Source organism: Scyliorhinus canicula, chromosome 8, assembly GCF_902713615.1.
Source record: "Scyliorhinus canicula chromosome 8, sScyCan1.1, whole genome shotgun sequence".
NCBI classification, from domain to species: Eukaryota; Metazoa; Chordata; class Chondrichthyes; order Carcharhiniformes; family Scyliorhinidae; genus Scyliorhinus; species Scyliorhinus canicula.
Window position 1 is genome coordinate 136,830,665 of NC_052153.1, and position 19,879 is coordinate 136,850,543.

A 19,879-nucleotide genomic window follows, 5' to 3' on the forward strand; every position below is an offset into this window, starting at 1 on the left:
CCTACGGCGGGTTCCTGATTTTGCCAACGGGACGGGGCTGGTTAAATCGGAAACAGATTGGCGTCCAGCGCGGATCTAGTTTTTGGCGATCTAACAACCTCATTGCGCTCTCGCTTAAGCGGCCATTAAATGGCGCCCACCATCTTATTTGGAAAAGGAATGAGGCAGCATGTATGAAATGAATACCTGAAGGCCACAAGGACCCAGAGCAAGCTGCAGGTATTTGCTTCAATCATTTATGTGTTCACAAATTATATTTTGAAGTTTCGTTAAAAAAAGACAACATCAATTTGGCGCAGTCCATGACACAGTATAGACTGTTCAGAAAAGTGATCTATCCTCATTCCAATGTATATGGGGCGTGCATTTTTCATCCAGAGTAAACAGCTGGAAAATCTCGATGATCTTACAATGTGATAAATAGAATACAAAATGTAAAATATTGAAAATGCCTTTCAATGGTTGTATTTCCTTAATGTTTACGACAAAACACACTTTGGCAAAACACACATACTGAAAAGGCAACAGAACCAGTATGCAGATTTACTTGCGCTCTGCTTTCCTAAAAAAATTTTAAAATCAGAGATAAACCAATTCCAACACATTTAAACTGGGAATAACAGAAAATATTGGTGTAAATTAATTGACTTCCATTTGTGTAACACGGATTTTATTTTTACATTCCAAATGTCACATTACAAATCATACTTACTTGGTTTTTTCAGCTTTTTGACTCTCGGTTTTAGTTCCCTTGGAAGTCTTCTCCAATCTAAATATTTAAGTTATATCATTAACATCATGCAGGGCACTAGAATCTACAGCATTTTAAAATGATGTTCCAATTAAGAAATCTCAATGAAACAGTCATTCTGCAAAGCAGAAAAAACAGATGAGAGGGAACGAAATTAAGCAGATCCAGTCTAAACAAAAATATTAGGAGGTAGGGAGTTTCACTTTTCAAAACAGCGGGCATGATCCAAAAGCGTCGCCACACCCAACTCTGGATGTGATGTGGCTGGTAAATCTCATGGGAGGCCTCTCGCAAGATTTACGATGCGTTGCGAGAGCTAAGGAAACCTCGCATTCTCCTCGGCAATTGTAGGCTGCTGGGTGGCCGGGCTCTAGGCAGGGTGGTACCCTGACCCCCCCCCCCCCCCGAGGTGGCATTACCAGGCTGGCAGGAATAAGATGCCCAGGTGGCGTCTTGCTCGTGCCGGGGATCGGGCCCAGGGGTGCCCTGCCATATGAAATGTGGTGTGGGGGGGCACGATAACCTGCTAATTGGTGAATTGGGGCCTTCAGGTGGTTGGGTCCGGAGGCCGTGGTGGGGGGTGGGGGTCTGAGATGGGGGCCGCGGCACCATTTAAAAACTGCCTGGGTGGGGCATTCCTCACCGAGGCCCACAAATTAAGCAGAGTCCCGTTTAATAGCGGAGTCGTTCTTGGCACTGCAAGCACCAGGAAACACCCGGCTAGACAGGTCGAAAACGGAACTCTGTTTCATTTCCGTTAAATCGCGTCCAGCATTTCCAATATGAAATAGTGCCAGGGACAAGTGCAACATACCAGACTTTTTTCCAGAAAAGGAATTAAAAACAAAGCCACATCATTTATAATTCAAAGTGTCCAGAGTAAGGGTTACATCCATTCACAGCTATCAGGACGAAAATCCCATCCGAGAAAACATGATGGAGATCCTCTCTCGAATGTGACTCTTTGCATTTTCTATTCCCACACTCCTCAAATCAAATGGATTAAAAAGACAGGGTCCAATGCAAACAATCAACCAACACAGCACTGACTGATAGCGAATCATGCTGGGAACATAACAGCATCTAATAGGTTTTTTTTTTCAAAATAAATTTAGGGCACCCAATTCATTTTTTCCAAGGGGTAATTTAGTGTGGCCAATCCACCTACTCTGCACATCTGCGTGTTGTGGGGGCGAAACCCACGCAAAAACGGGGAGAATGTGCAAACTCCAGATGGACAGTGACCCAGAGCCGGGATTGAACCTGGGACCTCAGCGCCGTGAGTAAGCAGGGCTAACCCACTGCGCCACCGTGCAGCCCCTAGCATTTAATAGTTGACTTCCAACTGGCTTGCAAAAATAAAAATCACACTGGATACAAAGTGATGTTTGACAATCGAATACTTTTACTATTGAACTTCTAAGCACTCCTGGCTCCAGTTCTCAGATCTTGTGGAAAACAAGGGCAGGGTTTAAATTTGTACCTCCAGCCCCTTTAATTGTACAAGCTGCAATGTTTTTCTTCCGATCCGCACTCTCACTTTGGCCTGAATTTTTTACCCATTTAGCACTGAAAAGTGGTCGCAAAACATGTTGCCGGCTACGGTCGGGCCCTGAGCACTATTTCACGCAGGATGACTAACTAACAGCCACCCACTGTAAAATGCACTTTCTGAAAAGCTGAGCGCTGCCTGGGAGGGCAACGTCAGCAAAAGGGAAAGTGCAGGCTGACGCTTCCAACATGCTCAGTCAGGGGAGTTGACTCAGGGAACTGCTGACCTATGAAAAATAAATATCGCAATGCCACACATTTCTAGGCAGCACAATCAAGCACAGACGTCAAATATATTTGTTAATTTTATTTCAGCTCTGATAGTTCAGCAGTCCTGGATTCCGGGTGAAGCTAAAATGTAAAGGCCGCCTTGCCAATTGGCCCACCCACCAACTGTAAAAGCAGACGGGCCAGGTAAAATTGCGGCCAATCTGTTCATTAATGGACTAAATTGCCTGTTGATAGTCGGCGGACACCTTCTGACACTCGCGCGTGCCTGCTGACCGAAATATTGCTCAAGTGCGTGGTGGCATCTGGACGCATGCCCGACATTTTCTCCTGCAATTTAACATACTTTCTGGTCAGGTGCATGCTCACCTGAACAACAAAAAATTCTGGCACAGAAACATACTCTTCAGCCCAACTGGCATATGCCAATGTTTATGTTCCATACAAGCTTTATCCCAACCTTCTTCATCCAACTCGATTAACATATCTTTCCACTCCTTTTTCCCTCGTGCTTATCTAGTTTTTAATGTATAAATGATACTTGCCCAACTCCTTGTGGCAATGAGTTCTACATTTTAAAAATATTGCCTCTGCTAACTCTTCCATAAATTATTTTAATGTGCATGGATTCAATCTATCCGGGCCTAGTGTGTATTATTGTCACCAAGCCTATTTGTTATGTCTTTCATTCTGCTTTAAATGTCTTTACATCCTTTTTGATCGGTTCCTCTAATTGCATACCCATCTTATGAATCCCCTCGGTAAATACGGAGACAAATAAACTACTTATGAGTTGAGAACATCAGGTATTGCAAACTACCATATCTCACTCTGGCAAATATTATTGCTAGAACAGGTGCTTTGATAAAACCTGAAAGAAGCTACCATTCCAGTAGTTAAGTACTTGTAACGTGGCTCTCCTGAAGAGCAATTCATGTACTGACTATACTCACCCACCCTCAGCCCACACCCCTGCACATTCCTCCTTTTCAGATATTTAGAGAATGTAGAACCTCTCATGTCTGTGCCTGTGGAAAAACACGTCCTCCAGTCTAATCCCATTTTTCAGTACTTAGTCCATAGGCCTGGAAGTTACAGGAATTCAGGTGTATATCCAGACACCTCTTTAAGTAGTTGAGGGTTTTTGCCTCTACTATATTTTCAGGCAGCGAGTTCCATACCCGTATAACCCACTAAGGAATGTTTTATCCCTCTAACCTTCTCCCATTCACCTTAGTCACTGACCCTCTGCTAAAGTAAATAGGCCTTTGCCATCCACTCTGTCCAGGTCCCTCACAAACTTTTATGGGGGGAGGGGGGGGGGGGGGGAAAGAGAGGAGGTGTCACTGTCCATGTGGAGTTTGCACATTCTCCTCGTGTCTGCGTGGGTTTCTCCCCACAATCCAAAGATGTGCAGGGTAGATGAATCAGCCACTTACATTGCCCCTTAATTGGGAAAAAAAGAATTGGAGGCTCTTAATTTTTTTATTTTTTTTAAAGTACTCCTATTTTAAAAACGTGTACCTGGCAGAAGGGCTTCTGAGGGAGCAGAGGAGGTAAGTAACCATCTTTGCTCACAGGCAAAGAGCCAGGGAGTGCTGGGCTTCCCACACATTGCTCTACGGGGTGGTGGGGGACCCTCCACAGGGGTGGGTCACCATGGGGGGGGGGGGGGGGGGGGGGGGGGGAGAGGGAAGAGGCGCTGAGGGGGGGGGGGGGCAACCATAGGCAGCACCACCATGCCAACCCCTGGATGATGTGTATCCATTCCGGAGACAACAATTGTGCCTGCCCGTTTGCTCCATCGACCAACCGTACCCCCACCGACCACTGAGGTCTCTGGCCTTGCGGCTGAAGGAAATTGTGAATAGGAAACTGGCAACTGTGGATAAGTGAGTACTTCAGACAACCCAGTTGGATCCCCATGGGTGGGCGGGCAATGTAGCCTGTGGGAGTCATTGCCTAGCATCCCAATCAATCCAAGATCCCTGGACACTGTGCTTGAACACAGCGGGAGGCAATGCCACACATGATGCAGCCAACATCCAAACACCCATGGATGGAACACAGTTCCTGGTACATGTCTACGGCCGGAGGGTGGGGAGTGCAACAGAGAGGGGACCAGTGCCCGGTCCAGGTGACGTTGAGCGGCTGCCCAGAGTACAGGGTCGCAGGTCTAGTGAGGGGCACCCGCCTCGGCCGGGAGTGATGGGCAGGGAGTTCCAGGTTGGGCGGGGGATGGAGCCGCCGCTATTTGTCAGTCTAACAGCCTCTTCCTAATGCCTTATAGATATTGAAATATTGAACGCTATGACATGGAATTTGGACCCAGAACTTGCCCGAATGGTGCTGCTGCTAGACGCCGGAGATCGTGGCTGCAGCAACATCTGCAGATGCTCGAGGGAATGGCCATGTGCTGGACCCCGCCCCACACCCTGACTACCCGGCTGCCTACCAGGCCAGGGAGACCCCCAGAGGGGGTGTCCTACGATGGCCCAGGGTTTACTAGCGTCACTGGTCATTTGAACAGATGGAGGCTCCGCTTCAACCAGGAGACAGTGTGGCATCTGTGCCATGTCCTCAGGGACTTGGCACCACATGGAGGAGGAGGACACCCGCTCCCGCTGGCATCAAGGTCACCGCAGCCTTGAACCTTTACACCTCAGGATCATTCTAGGGCTCGAGCAGGGACCTGTGTGGCATCTCGCAGGCCACAGTCACAGGTGCAACAAACGGGTCACGTATGCCTTGTTTGGCCGGGCGGAATGCTACATCAACTTTGACATGGACCAAGCCCAGCTACATGCCCCTGGCAGCAAGTTTATCCACTAGTGCCAGGATTCCCCAGGCCCAGACGGTATGAGAAGACATGCACGTTTCCCTCGCCCACCAGGCCACCTGGGAGCGCCCCACATTAACAGAAAGGAGTTTGACTCACTGAACATATAGCTAGTGTGCGACCACCATATGAAGATCCTGCACTTGTTTGCATGCTTCCTGGGGAGTGCCCACGATAGCTACATCCTGGGGCAGTCAGTCATCCCCGGCCTCTTCGAGGACTATCCCAGGATGGGTGGCTGGCTGTTGGGAGACAAGGGGTACTCGCTGAGAACCTGGCTAATGACGTCATTACGGAGGCCGGAGACCAAAGCACAGACCCAGTATAACGAGGCCTACGTGGTCACCCGGGCTGTGATTGCATCGGACTCAAGATGCGGTTCCAATGCCTCAACCACTCCGGTGGTGCACTCCAGTATGCCCCCCCGGAGGGTCGCCCACTTTGTATTAGTCTTCTGTGTCCTCCACAACCTGGCACAGCAACGGGGTGACGTGCTCGAGATTGGTGATGAGAAACATAGTCACCGCCAAGGGCCCAGCAAAAACTCTTCAACTTACCTGGCCCAGGAGAACTGCTGCATCCTTTCCCCGGTGTAGGTCCTTCAAGGCCCACACATGGCCCGACCACATGGCCGCTCCCTCCAGACTCTGACCACATGACCGGTTCCAACCACGTGGTGTTCAGCCTCTCCATCATACTGAAGCACCTGGTGGAAGTAAAAGGTAAAAGACGGAGCCTTTCCGGGCCCCTACCAAGGCCAATCTCAGTGTGACTAGACCGCGGGGGCACGAGGCCTTGCCAGCGAAGCGTGAATATCCAAGCCAATCCCGTAGCGACAGGTACCCACCCGACCCCACTGGAAGGTGAACCCAACCTCACGACCCCACGAGTCCAGACCAGCCCATGCACACACCCCGTTCCAGTGACCCTGATACCACCATCATCATCCGAATGAAATCACTGGCAAAGCCAGCCCTGCCATCCAAGAGCAGCCGCTGACCCAGGAAGCAGGGAAAACGCAACTTCAAGACTCCTCTCCCCAGCGTACTCCTGGCAAACATCCAAGTGATTGAGAACAAGCTGGATGACCTCAACGCTAGACTTACCTCCCAGAGAGAAGTGAGGAACTGCGGTGTGCTCTGCTTCACCAAGACATGGCTTACTCTGGCCACACCAGTCTGCGCCATCCAACCCGAAGGTTTTTCAATCCACCGAATGGACCGCACGATGGCTTCAGGCAAGTTGAAGGGCAGGGGTGTTTGCCTCCTCATCAACATCTCCTGGTGCTTGGATGTGTGTTCCTAGCCTGCCACTGCTCCCCAGACCTAGAATACCGAACAGTGAAGTGTCGCCCCTTCTACCTCCCAAGTGAATTCACCTCTGTACTCATCACAGCAGTATGCATCCCACTCCAGGAAGTGAAGAAAGCACTTGACGAACTACATTCCACCATCAACAATCCAGAAACAAATCACCCCGAAGCCCTGATAATCGTGGCTGGAGACTTCAACCAGGCCAATCTCGGGAAGGTTCTACCCAAACACATCTCCTGCCCCACCAGAGGTGCAAACACCCTGGACCACTGCTACACGAGCATCAAAGGTGCCTACTGCTCCATTCCCGACCACACTTTGGCAAATCCGATCACAAGTTGGTATTCCTACTTCCAGCTTACAAACAGCAACTCAAGCGTACTGAGCCAGTCAAGAAAATCGTGCAGTGCTGGTCCGAGGCATCAGAGGACATCCTGCGCGACTGCTTGGAGTCTGTGGACTGATCCATATTCAAGGCCGCGGCAGCTAACCTGGACGAGTACGCAACCACCGTCACAGACTTTATCAGTAAGTGTGTCGAGGACTGTCTACCAAAGACGACAATACGGGTATTCCCCAATCGGAAACCCTGGCTCAACCAAAAGGTTCCCTCCCTGCTGAAGTTCCGGACGGAGACATTCAGTCTGATGACCCTGACCTATATGAGAAATCCAGGTGCGATGTACGGAAAGCCATCAGGGATGCAAAAAGACAATACCGCATCAAACTAACGTCCCAGGCCAACGATACTAACCCACGACGACTATGGCAGGGCCTACACAAGATCACAGGCTATAAAGCAAGGCCAAGCGGAATATCTGGGGCTGGAGCATCCCTACCGATGATCTGAACAAGTTCTATGCCCGCTTAGAGCAATCAGCCAATGTATCAGTGCCACCCGCCCCAACAGCCCTGGACACACCCATACCCACTATTACAGCGTCCGAGCTGCCTTCTTGAAAGTGAATCTGCGGAAAGCGATGGGCCCCGACAGAGTCCCTGGACAAGCACTCAGAGCCTGCTCAGACCAGCAAGCGAGTGTATTCGCAGATGTGTTCACCACCTCACTCCTCTGCTCTGAGGTCCCCACCTCCTTCAAGAAGACCACCAGAATACCAGCAGCAAAGAACAAGGTAGCCTGCCTCAATGACTACCGACTGATGCCCCTGACGTCTGTTATCATGAAATGTTTCGAGCGGCTAGTCAAGAGACGGATCACTGCCAGCCTCACAGACGGTCTCGATCCACTGCAGTTTGCCTATCACTGCAACCGAACCACAGCAGATGCTATTTCCTTCGCCCCACAATCAACACCCGAACACCTCGACAACAAGGACAGCTATGTAAGGCTGCTGTTCATAGACTACAGCTCTGCCTTCAACACCATTATCCCGACAAGACTAATAACCAAACTCCGCAATCTTGGACTCTGACTTCCTCACCAACATACCACAATCTGTCAGGATCGGCAACAATAGTCTCAACACACCGAATCCCCGTAAGGATGTGTGCTCAGTCCGCTACTGTACTCCCTATACACACATGACTGCGTGGCAAGATTTACCTCCAACTCAATCTATAAGTTTGCGGATGATACAACTGTGGTGGGCCGTATCTCAAACAACGATGAATCCGACTACAGAAGGGAGATAAATCACTTGGTTGCATGATGTACCGAAAACAACCTCTCTAAATGTCGGAAAGACCAAGGAACTGATCATAGAGTTCAGGAAGCGTAGCACAACACACACTTCCGTCTGCATCAATGGCTCCGAAGTGGAGATGGTCGATAGCCTTAAGTTCCTGGGGGCCACCATCAACGACAGTCTGTCCTGGTCCACTCACGTTGATTCAACAGTCAAGAAAGTTCAACAACATCTTTACTTCCTGCGGAAGCTAAAGAAATTTGGCATGTCTGCATCGACTCTCACAAACTTCTACAGATGTGTGAGAGAGAGCATGCTAGAGAGCATCCTATCCGGCTGCATCGCAGCTTGTTATGGCAACTGCTTGGTCCAAGATCAGAAGAAACTACAGAGTGTGAAGTCAGCCCAACACATCACACAAACTTGCCACCCTCACATTGATTCTGTATACACCTCTCGCTGACTCAGGAAGGCAGACATTATTATCAGAATCCCCTCCCACCCAGGCATTGCCTTCTTCTAGACCCTTCCATCAGGCAGAAGGTACAGAAGTCTGAAGACCCGCAAATCCAGACATAGGAACAGCTTCTTCCCTACAGCTACCAGACTCCTCAGCGACTCCCCCTCCGACTGATCTGTTCCCTGCAAGAACACGATTCATGACGCCCTATTCTGCTCTTGTTCATGTATTTGCTTTGTTTGGCCCCTTGTTCTGCACTGTAACCAATCACTGTTTGTCGATGTACCATTTGCCAATGTATTCGGTTGATTATTCTTTGTGTCTACTATGTTCGTACGGTGTATGTTCCCTCCGCCGCAGAAAAATACTTTTCACTGCACTTCAGTATATGTGACAATAAATCAAATCAAATGAAACATGTGCCCACTTTCGAGGAGGACGACGACGAGAATGAGGTGGTGGTTCCGGATTCAGAGGGCCTGCTGGAGGCTGTTCGACAGGTTGCAGCGGCGAGGGTCTCGCAAGCTAGGAGGGCCAGGGAGGCCCTCATGCCCCCAGGTGGCCTCATCCATCATCGTTTACCCCCACACCATCTCCCAACCTCCCAGGGTATACATGTTACATCACTCCAGAGTGCTGGGACTGTCGGCATTGACAGCGAGTCACTGTTGCGATCGGGGGGGGTGGGGAGTGATGATAACCCGCAGAATGCTGAGCGCCAGTGCTTCCCGATCTATGCCATAGTCTAACCCCTGCCTGCATGTTGAGTGCTCGCTCACACCCATCACCTGCATACAGTGTGCCCGGGGTGTGTGTGAGTGGGGTGCCTCAATAGTTCAGAGGTCAGACCGCATTGCGGGGGAAAGTGACAGAGGCATCATAGTGGTTGCGCACAGGGGTGTTTATTGTGTTTTACAATTCCCCACTTTCCCGATGGTGCCACGTGTCACCCCCCTTCGCCCCCTACCTGTCCACTCATGCCACTCCCCCTTCAGACTGCAACCCCCTCCCTCCAGTCAACCCCTTCCCCAAGTGCCCTCAATGATCCTCGATGTGCTTTGCCTTCGTATTTCTACCGCTACGTCTAGGTGTATCCCCAGGGTAAACATCTGAGGTGGAGGCAGCCAGCTGCTTACCTCGACCCGTTGCCTTCGATGTCCCTGGTGGGCATCCTCTGGGGACTCTGGGCCCAGAGGCACTTGTCGGCGGAACCTGCACAGCCGTGCCGCCCTGTTCCGTCTGCTGACTGTGAGGTGTAGCCTCATCAGAGAGGTGGAACTTGGGGTAGCTGATGGTCACCGTTGCCACTCCATGGAATGGGTCTGGGTTGGCACTCAGCGTCCCTTCCTCCTGGTCAATGCCCATAGGCCCTGGGGTTCGCCTTGGGACAGAGGGACAACTGGTTTAAGCCGTGGCTGCACCTGCATCATCTGGCTCTGCCAGCCCTGGCAGCTCACCACGGTCTGCACCATCATGCCGACGCCCTTGCCGATGCTCCTCAGTGACTAGCACATGCTCTGCAACGCCTTGGCAATGCCCATCTGAGAGTGGGACAAGCCCCGCAGACCTCATCTGGATCAGCCTGGTACTGGGTAACATCCTCCAGTGAGGCACACATTCTGTTGAAACCCTCAGCCATGGCCGTCACCGACTGTGCGACGTCTTGGATACCTTCCGTAATGGTGCTGACGTTGTGCATCAGGCGCTCCATTGCGGTCGTCACCCTAGCAGCGTTGGCCTCTGTGCCACACATTGCCGTAACTGCTGGGACTCCTCTAATCAGCCATGGATCTGCTAGAGTGACGCTGACATCTCCCTCCGAATGTCCTGACTGCTCCCTATCGTCTCCATCAGCTCCGGGAATACCTGTTCCATAGGCTCAGCACAGGCTGGGACCCAGTTGGGTCCTGGGTTCCAGCAGCCCTCCGACTGCTGTCCCAGCTGTGGGTTCCTGCCTCCACCTGATGTGCATCAGCAGCTGTTACCCAGAAGCCTGACCACTAACATCCCCCACCGAGGTGTGCGTATCTACACTGGTGGCGGGTGGGATGACAGCTGTGAAGCCTCGATCATGTCTTCCTCAGAGCTCCCCTCCAAGGTGGATTTGTGGGAGGCTGGAGGGGGTGCTACCGGGATGGGCCAGGTCGGCTGGAGGATCTGCGGGAGAATGGCCATGTGGTCAGTGGGAGGAATGGGTCAGTCAGTTAGTAAGGCAAGAACAACTCACGTTTGACAGGTCCTCCGGGTGGGGCCCATTGGTTCCTCACCTCGGCATTGTCCACCAGCCTCCGCGTTGTTGACCGCTCTGACCTCGGCTACCCCACTCACCTCCAGGGCATGCTCCTCGAAGGAATTGAGGATTCTGAAGTCCGGCACCCACCGCCACTCTGGGCCCTCTCCCGGTGATTGTGGGAGAGCTTTTCCTGAGGAGGCACAGAGAGGGCATCGTTCACCACATACCTGATTCACAGGTGGTGGGAGAGGAGGTGTGAAGGAAGGGTTGGGGGTGTTGAAGAGAGGGCTGGGAATACATGGAGTTGGGGGACGTAGATGCTTGGGTAGTGGCGCAAAGGTTTCAGTGCTGCCCGGTGTAGGTCACTGACCTTTTTCCGTCATACAAGGCCAGTCCTCCTGGTCACATTCCAGGTGCTCACAGCCACACCACCCCATCCCAGGTAGCACTGGCTGCCCTGTGTCCGACCTGCCGGGACCCTCAGGGGAACAGGACATCTCTTGTCTTCCGCTGCATTTAGGAGCCTCACCAGATCTGATCCATGAATTTTGGGGCCGGTCTCCTGGGCTCTATTCTTGCGAGCTGGCTGAGCAAGTGCTGTTTAAATGCTGCCAGACTTTGTTAGTGGGGGGCTGGCAAGTGCAGTGCCGGTGAATTGGCTGGCGAGCCTTTATTTGCGGCAAGAAGCCCATGGGGCCATCATTAAGTGGACCAATTAATGTTGAATAGCGTTCCTGACCAAGTGCCGGGAAGCTCACGGCAATTCCCGCTCGCTACCACACTTAGAAATCTTTCTGGGGAATCGCACCCAGACTGTAATGAAGCCAGATGTAAACTTCTTCCCTTATTTCTGATGTTCCTGCATCTTCGACAGTTGAGCTTACACAATTCCAGGCCTCTATACCTACAACCGCTCGGCCAAATTTACTGCTGTTTCTTCACACTTTTATCTTCTCTGCTGCTGCTTAATTTCTCTATTTGATGGGTATAAAAATCACAAGTGCATACTCTCCCATTACATCTGAATGGATCGTGCCACAATAAAAGCAGTCATGGGACAAAAACAGCTATTTTCCTGAAAGAACTCAAGAGGCAGGTAGATGTCAAATGTTTGCAATTCCTGACAAAGAGAAGTGTTTATACAGCATTAAACCTGATGTTCATCATTAGTGTAAGTCTAGCGTGGGTACTGGGTTATAACCATGTGTGCAAGTTATTTTTACTGTACAGATTGAAATCTACCAAATCATCTCAGTTGTCTACTCTCACTTACTGGAATCATTCCTACAACACCAGTCCAACAGGTTTGTTTCAGATCACTAGCTTTCGGAGCACTGCTCCTTCCTCAGGTGAACATTCACTTAAGGAGCAATGCTCCGGAAGCTAGTGATTTGAAACAAACCTGTTGGACTTTAACCTGGTGTTGTAAGACTTCTTACTGTGCTCACCCCAGTCCAACGCCAGCATCTCCACATCATGGAATTATTCCAGCATGGAAGGATCAGAGCTGTCACACATTTAAAATGAACAAAGAACAAAGAAAAGTACAGCACGGGAACAGGCCCTTCGGCCTACAAGCCTGTGCCGACCATGCTGCCCGTCTAAACTAAAATCTTCTGCACTTCTGGGGTCCGTATCCCTCTATTCCCATCCTAGTCATGTATTTGTCAAGATGCTCCTTAAAACGTAACTATCGTCCCTGCTTCCACCACCTCCTCCGGTAGCGAGTTCTAGGCACCCATACCCTGTGTGTAAAAGACTTGCCTCATAGACCTCCTCTCAACCTTGCCCCTCGCACCTTAAGTTTATGCTCCCTAGTAATTGACCCCTCTATCCTGGGGAAAAGCCTCTGACTATCCGCTCTGTCTATGCCCCTCATAGTTTTGTAGAACTAATGAAAGCACACTAAATGGTCACTTGATCATTATTAGTCAATTAGATTTTTATGTAACTTTACTGAAGATACTCAGAAGTGATATTCAATAAATATATAAGGCAGTACAAATAAAAGTACACACTATGCATTTTACAGATAGTCTCAGACAAACATCCAGCTGCTTCAGTAAGTCACTTGACAAGAGGTCAAGACTATATTAATATGTGGCAGCACGGTGGCGCAGTGGGTTAGCCCTGTAGTTTCACGGCGCCGAGGTCCCAGGTTCGATCCCGGCTCTGGGTCACTGTCCGTGTGGAGTTTGCAAATTCTCCCCGTGTTTGCGTGGGTTTCGCCCCCACAACCCAAAGATGCGCAGGCTTGGTGGATTGGCCATGCTAAATTGCCCCTTAATCGGAAAAAATGAATTGGGCACACTAAATTTATATTTTAAAAAAATATATTAATATGCACTTGTAAATTAATTTGTAGTTACCTGGTGTCCAATTTTTGCTGGAATCTTTTTCTTGATACTTGTGGGCATATCTTTCAACGTCTAAATTAAATGAATATCTTTGAATGTAGCATTATATGATTGAAATTTTCCAAACATGTTTCATTGTACAATTTCACAATTGAATCATTACATAAACCACTTTTTAAAAAGAAAAGTCTGACCAACTCTTCATTTCTTCAATTTCGCAATGTGGAACACACACCCATCCATTGATATAATTTCAAACTAAAAAATTTTCAAATATTTCCAGTGATCCAGCTCTGCAAAGTAAAATCACCATGTGTCTGTTAGAGTACTTGCTTCAGCTGCCCCCTTGGGGCTAATGTAAAGAGAGAACAGGATAAAACGACAAAACCTGATTGTGGGATGAAGGGCAAGTCTCAATTTTCAACACAATGTGAAGATCAATATTAAACTTTATTCTTGAGGAGTTATTTTTCATCAACATTCTGTCCTGATGTCTTTGATTTGGAACCAAAGATTAGACGACCATCTCCTTTTAAAAAGGTATCAATTCATACTGAGGTTAGCACCAAGTGTTCAAGTATGCATTCTTCATGCTGAGCCTAGACAGAGAACATTTGGCAGTTCAACCAGGCAAAACAAGCATCACAACTGAACCCAATTCTATCTTCACCCGATATCCCATGGATTAATTTTCCAGCAGGACACAGATGGACAAGCAGGAATGGGAATCCTGGCTCACAAGCAGCATTAGGACCAAGTGCAGAGACACATTCTGTGTGTAGGGGCAGCACGGTAGCATTGTGGATAGCACAGCTATCAGGGTCTCGGGTTCGATTCCGGCTTGGGTCACTGTCTGTGCGGAGTCTGCACATCCTCCCCGTGTGTGCGTGGGTTTCCTCCGGGTGCTCCAGTTTCCTCCCACAGTCCAAAGATGTGCAGGTTAGGTGGATTGGCCATGCTAAATTGCCTTTAGTGTCCAAAATTGCCCTTAGTGTTGGGTGGGGTTACTGGGTTATGGCGATAGGGTGGATGTGTTGACCTTGGGTACGGTGCTTTCAAAGAGCCGGTGCAGACTCGATGGGCCAAATGGCCTCCTTCTGCACTGTAAATTCTATGATAATTGAGATCGGTTGACTTGGTTATTTCACAATAGAATACTTTGATAATTCACCTGCAAACAGGATGCCGATCAACAGGGAAGTTCCAGAAAACTGACATTATTTATGTTCAACTTTATGACCTTGGTGATTTTGGCCTTTTTAAGTCGTTAAAATAGATGCTGAAAAAATATTTTTCCTTTTCAATATTTCCAGCTTATTCCAAAGCAGCTTTGAGCATCACTCTGCACTTCTTGTGAACATGGGAAATAGGTTGGTATGGTGGCACAGTGGTTGCCTCACAGCTTCCAGGGACCCAGGTTCAATTCCCACCTCAGGTGACTGTCCATGTGGAGTTTGCACTTTCTCCCAATTCCTAAAAAACAACTTGGGAATAAAGATTGGAAGGTTCTGAAACAAAAACCTCGGGCAGCATCGTCATTTCCATTGTCTGCACCCGCCCTGCCAGTGACAGCGGCAGCACATTCCACCTCTTAAAGTTCACCTTCATCTGCTCCACCAGCTGAGCCAAGTTCAGTTTATGCAACTGCGCCCAACTCTGCGCAACCTGGATACCGAATAAGTGAAGCTCGCTCCGCCACCCTAAACGCAACTCACCTAGTCACCTTTCCTGCCCTCAATCAAGAACACCTCGCTCTTTCCCATATTCAATTTGTATCCCAAAAGCCGGCAGACTCTGTGCGGAGTCTGCACGTTCTCCTCGTGTGTGCGTGGGTTTCCTCCGGGTGCTCCGGTTTCCTCCCACAGTCCAAAGATGTGCAGATTAGGTGGATTGGCCATGCTAAATTGCCTTTAGTGTCCAAAATTGCCCTTAGTATTGGGTGGGGTTACTGAGTTATGGGGATAGGGTGGACTTGTGGGGTTGGGTAATGTGCTCTTTCCAAGAGCCGGTGCAGACTTGATGGACCGAATGGCCTCGTTCTGCACTGTAAATTCTATGAAATCTACGAAATAAAATTCCCCCACGTTTTCCATGATGCCTCCGATGTGTTCAACAGCACCTCCCACTCTATCTCTTTTCAGCCCCTCAACGCCCCAAGCCCCATTGCCAGCGGCTCTATTGCTCAGGCAAAAATCAATGGGGAGAGCGGTCACCCCTGCCTCACCCCACGATGCAACCCGAAGTACCCCAAACCTCACTCGGTTCGTCTACACACTCGCAATCGGTGCCTTATGTAGCAGCCGGCCCCAATCCACAAACCCCTGTCTGAACCCAAACCACCCCAGCACCTCCAACAAATATGCCCGCGCCACTCGATCAAATGACCTCTTCGTGTCCACCGCCACCACAACTCCATCTCCGGCCCCTCCGAAGGCATCATGATTACGTAGCCTCCTCACATTCATCGACAACTGCCTCCTTTTCACAAAACCAGTTTGATCCTCTCCTGTCACCCCCGGCGCACAGTCCTCAATTTGGGCTGCCAACAACTTTCCAATAACTTGCGTCCACATTTAACAGTGACATCAGGCACATTTAACAGTGACATCAGGCACATTTAACAGTGACATCAGGCAGTATGATCCACTCTGCCCAAGGTCCTTGTCCCTCTTCAAAATATGGAGAGATGGAACCTGTTAACTAGCCCGCCCAACTAGCATGTTTGGCCCTGCCCAAGGCCTCCAACCACCCTTCCACCACCTCTTCCGGAGTAACAAAAGGCACATTCACCATCACTGCTCCCCCATTAGAACTTGTCCCGGAAAACCCACCAACACCTTAGAAAACACACAAAAATCCTCCAAAGTTCCACGTCCTCACACACCTCCCTGTCCCTCATAAGGTCCATTGCCCTCTGGCGTGTCGAAATAAAGCTCTAGTTTCTGGAAAAGTCAGGCGGGCCTGCTATAATTTTTTTAAATTTAGAGTACCCAATTTTTTTTTCCAATCTGGGGGCAATTTAGTGTGGCCAATCCACCTCCCCCACTGGGCTGTGGGATTGAGACCTATGCAGACATGGGAAGAATGTGCAAACTCCACAGGGTCAGTGGCCTGGGATTGAACCCGGGTCCTCGGCGCCTTGAGTTAGCAGTGCTAACCACGTCACCCTGCTGGTGGTGGGCCGGGTATAATACCCCAAACTTCACCCCCTTTTCAAAGAGTGCAGCATTAATCCAGTTAAATATGGCTCTCCTCTTCGCCAGCTCTGCACCCCAGGTCCTGACACTCCCGCAGTTCATTCCCTTCCCAGAAACATTTCTTGGTCTGCCTCACCTATTGAAGGATCCTCTCTTTGTCCAGAAAGCGGTGCAACCGCACCACCATCGCCCTTGGCAGTTCGCCCGCTTGCTGCCTCCTCCTCAGCGCCCTGTGCGCTTGGTCAACATCCAGAAGCCGATTGCAGGCCCCCTACCCCGTCAATTTCTCCGTCATTCCTGCGACGCATCTCCCTCAGAGGAGAGAGCGCCTGGCAACAAGGGGCGGGAGGGATGGGGGGTGAGTACACACCATACCAATGGGGGGGGGGACAGTGAGGGGGGGTAAAGGGGGGAGGGAAGGAGAGTAGGGAGGGGGGACAATAATGGGGGGGTGAAGAATCATAGGAGAAACGTAGGAACAAGGATGGTAAGAGCTTTAGGCTGGTCACAACAGGCCACATGTGGAGACTTGGAAAAGAGTGGCACCACTTTGGAGGATCCCTGAACAAAGGGAAACCTCGGAGCACAGGGTCTCACCCACATGGCGTACACAATGTAGGTGGTCATGTTGGCTGGCCCCTGGACAAAGGGAAACCCTGGAGTACAGGGGCTCAAACTCATTTTTATTTTTTATTCGTTCATGGGATGTGGGTGTGGCTGCCTGGGCCAGCATTTATTGCCCATTCTGGAGGACATTACGCGTCAACCACATTGCTGCAAATCTGGAGTCACACATGTAGGTCAGACCAGGTAAGGATTACAGATTTCCTTCCCTAAAGGAAACCAGATGGGTTTTTACGACAATCGACAATGGTTTCATGGTCATCAAGAAGAACCCAAGGATCCCCAAACAAGTCCTGCAAAGAGCGAGATGCATGGGCGGGGGCGGGAGGCAGGCCCTTCCAAACCCGCAATATTACCACTAGACAGCAACAACGGAAAGAGTAATGGGATGGATAAAGGAACCAGAAACTGAATGGGTAAGAATGAAGGGGAGTTCCTGAACGGGGACGTCCTTCCGAGCCCTGGCCACTGCAGTGCTCTGATCCCCACTGACTAAGTACTCAACGAGCCCAGTGGTGATAGCCGCACTCTGGTCATGGAGCCAGCTCAGACAGCACTCCAGCTAACCAAAATGTCCATCAAGGCCCCCATCTGCAACAACCACAGGTTCACGCCAGCCAAAATGGCGCCACCTACAAAAGGTGGGGACAGGACAGGGGGTAGGGGGGTCCACACCAACAGTTAGTGACTTCTGCACAGACAACAAACTGACAACACTGGAGGAACTGACAGAGAAGTTCCAACTGACCAGGGGAAACGAGTTAAGATACATGCAAATTTAAAATTTCTCACGTAGCGAAACAAAAACATACCCACGGGTGCCACAACAATCACTATTCGAGGACCTACTGGACGCTGACAACTTGCGGCGGGGAGGGGGGGGGGGGGGGGGGGGGGGGAGGGACTGCGGAGGCCCATATGGGCGATTACTCTGAACTCCTTTCTCACAAAATCCCTTATTTGCAAGTCCCGAAACCCATTATCTCTCTGCAACTGGAACTCCTCCTCCAACTCTGCAAATCCACGACCAGTTCGCCAGAACACCCTATCCCCACCCGCTCCCACACCCTAAACGTAGAATCCCGCCCCGCCGGGATAAATATATGATTGTCACAGATCGGTGCCCACAATAATATACCCTCCATCTTAAAATTTTGTCTGCACTGATTCCACACTCAGCAATGAAACGACCGCCATGCTCATGGAGTCCCTAGCTGGCGAGAATGGAAGAGGCACCAGTAACAGTGCCCTCAAGCTTGTCCCTCTACAAGAGGCCGCCTCCATCTGCCCCCACACCGATCTCTCCTCCACTGCCCACTTCCTGACTTTTTCAACATTCGCCACCCAGTAATAACAGCAAGCTCAGTGGCGCCAACCCCCCTCTCTGCCTTTTCCTCACCAAAAAGACCCTCCTAATCCATTCATCCTTCCAAAGGGCAGAAAAACCAGGAGATTCTGGAAAATAAACAAACTCTGGCAAGGCTGTCTGTACTGTCTGGACACTCCCAGCCAGCAAAAGTGGAAGAACATCCCACCTCTTAAAATCCTCATTCACCCCATCCACCAATTTTGCCAAATTCAATTGATGCAATTGGGCCGAACTATGCGCCACACATATACCCAAATATCGAAAACTCGACTTGAATAGCCAAAACAGCAACTTCTCCAAGCCCCTCCCCTGCATCCGAGCAATGCCCAGAACACCTCGCTATTTCCGACATTGAGCTTATACCCTGAGAATGACCCCAAACTTCACCAATATTCCCATGATCCTATTCAATCTCTCCACCTGATCTGTGACGTACAACAGGTTATTCGTATACAGGAAGACCTGGTGCTCCAACCCTGTCAATACCCCTCCACCCGTCTGAAGCCCAAAGTGCCATTGCCAAAGGCTCGATCACCAGCTCAAAAAGAAACAGACATCGACAGTGCAGACCAAAATACTCCAAACCAATATTATTCAGGCGGACACTAGCTGTGGGGGCCCTGTACAGCAACCGAATCCAAGCCACAAATCTCTGCCCTAATGGGAACCAGATTAGGAAGTTAGAGGACAGTAAAGAGGCAGCAACTAAAGCCAGTAAGGTACTAGATAATAAACTCAATGTGACTAAGCGGAAGAGTAGACAGGGAAGAGATGATGAACGCAAATGGACAGATGGTCTGAAGTGCATTTGTTTTAATGCGAGAAGTGTAGCAGGTAAGGCAGATGAATTTAGGGCTTGGATTAGTACCTAGGAATATGATGTTATTGGTATTACTGAGACTTGGTTGAGGGAAGGGCAAGACTGGCAAATAAATATCTCAGGGTAGAGATGCTTCAGGAGGGATGGAGAGGGAGGTAAAAGGGGTGGAGGAGTTCCATTACTGGTTAGAGATGATATCACAGCTCTGATTAAGGAGGGCACGATGGAGGATTCGAACACTGAGGCAATATGGGTAGAGCTAAGAAATAGGAAGGGTGCAGTAACATTGTTGGGACTTTACAGCAGGCCTCCCAAAAGCGAGCGTGAAGTAGAGGTACAAATATGTAGACAGATTATAGAAAAATGTAGGAGCAATAGGGTGGTCGTGATGGGAGATTTTAACTTCCTCAACATTGAATGGGACTCTTGTAGTGTTGGAGGCGTAGATGGAGCAGAATTTGTAAGGAGCATCCAGGAGAGTTTTTTTTAAA

At 49.8% G+C, this 19,879-nt stretch overlaps 1 protein-coding gene across 5 annotated transcripts in view; it reads right to left on the reverse strand.

The window, feature by feature from the left end:
• The window catches only part of polr3g (polymerase (RNA) III (DNA directed) polypeptide G), a 40,946-nt gene that overhangs the window by 9,730 nt on the left and 11,337 nt on the right, over nt 1-19,879 (reverse strand). For 4 of the 5 annotated variants that reach the window (XM_038805292.1, XM_038805288.1, XM_038805291.1 and 1 more), the window contains exons 4-5: nt 13,391-13,450; nt 713-769 (exon numbers count right to left, since the gene is read on the reverse strand). In XM_038805292.1, coding sequence (XP_038661220.1) covers nt 713-769; nt 13,391-13,450 — 117 coding nt within the window. The remainder of the gene's footprint in view (nt 1-712; nt 770-13,390; nt 13,451-19,879) is intronic. The other variant, XM_038805290.1, reaches the window with a different exon arrangement.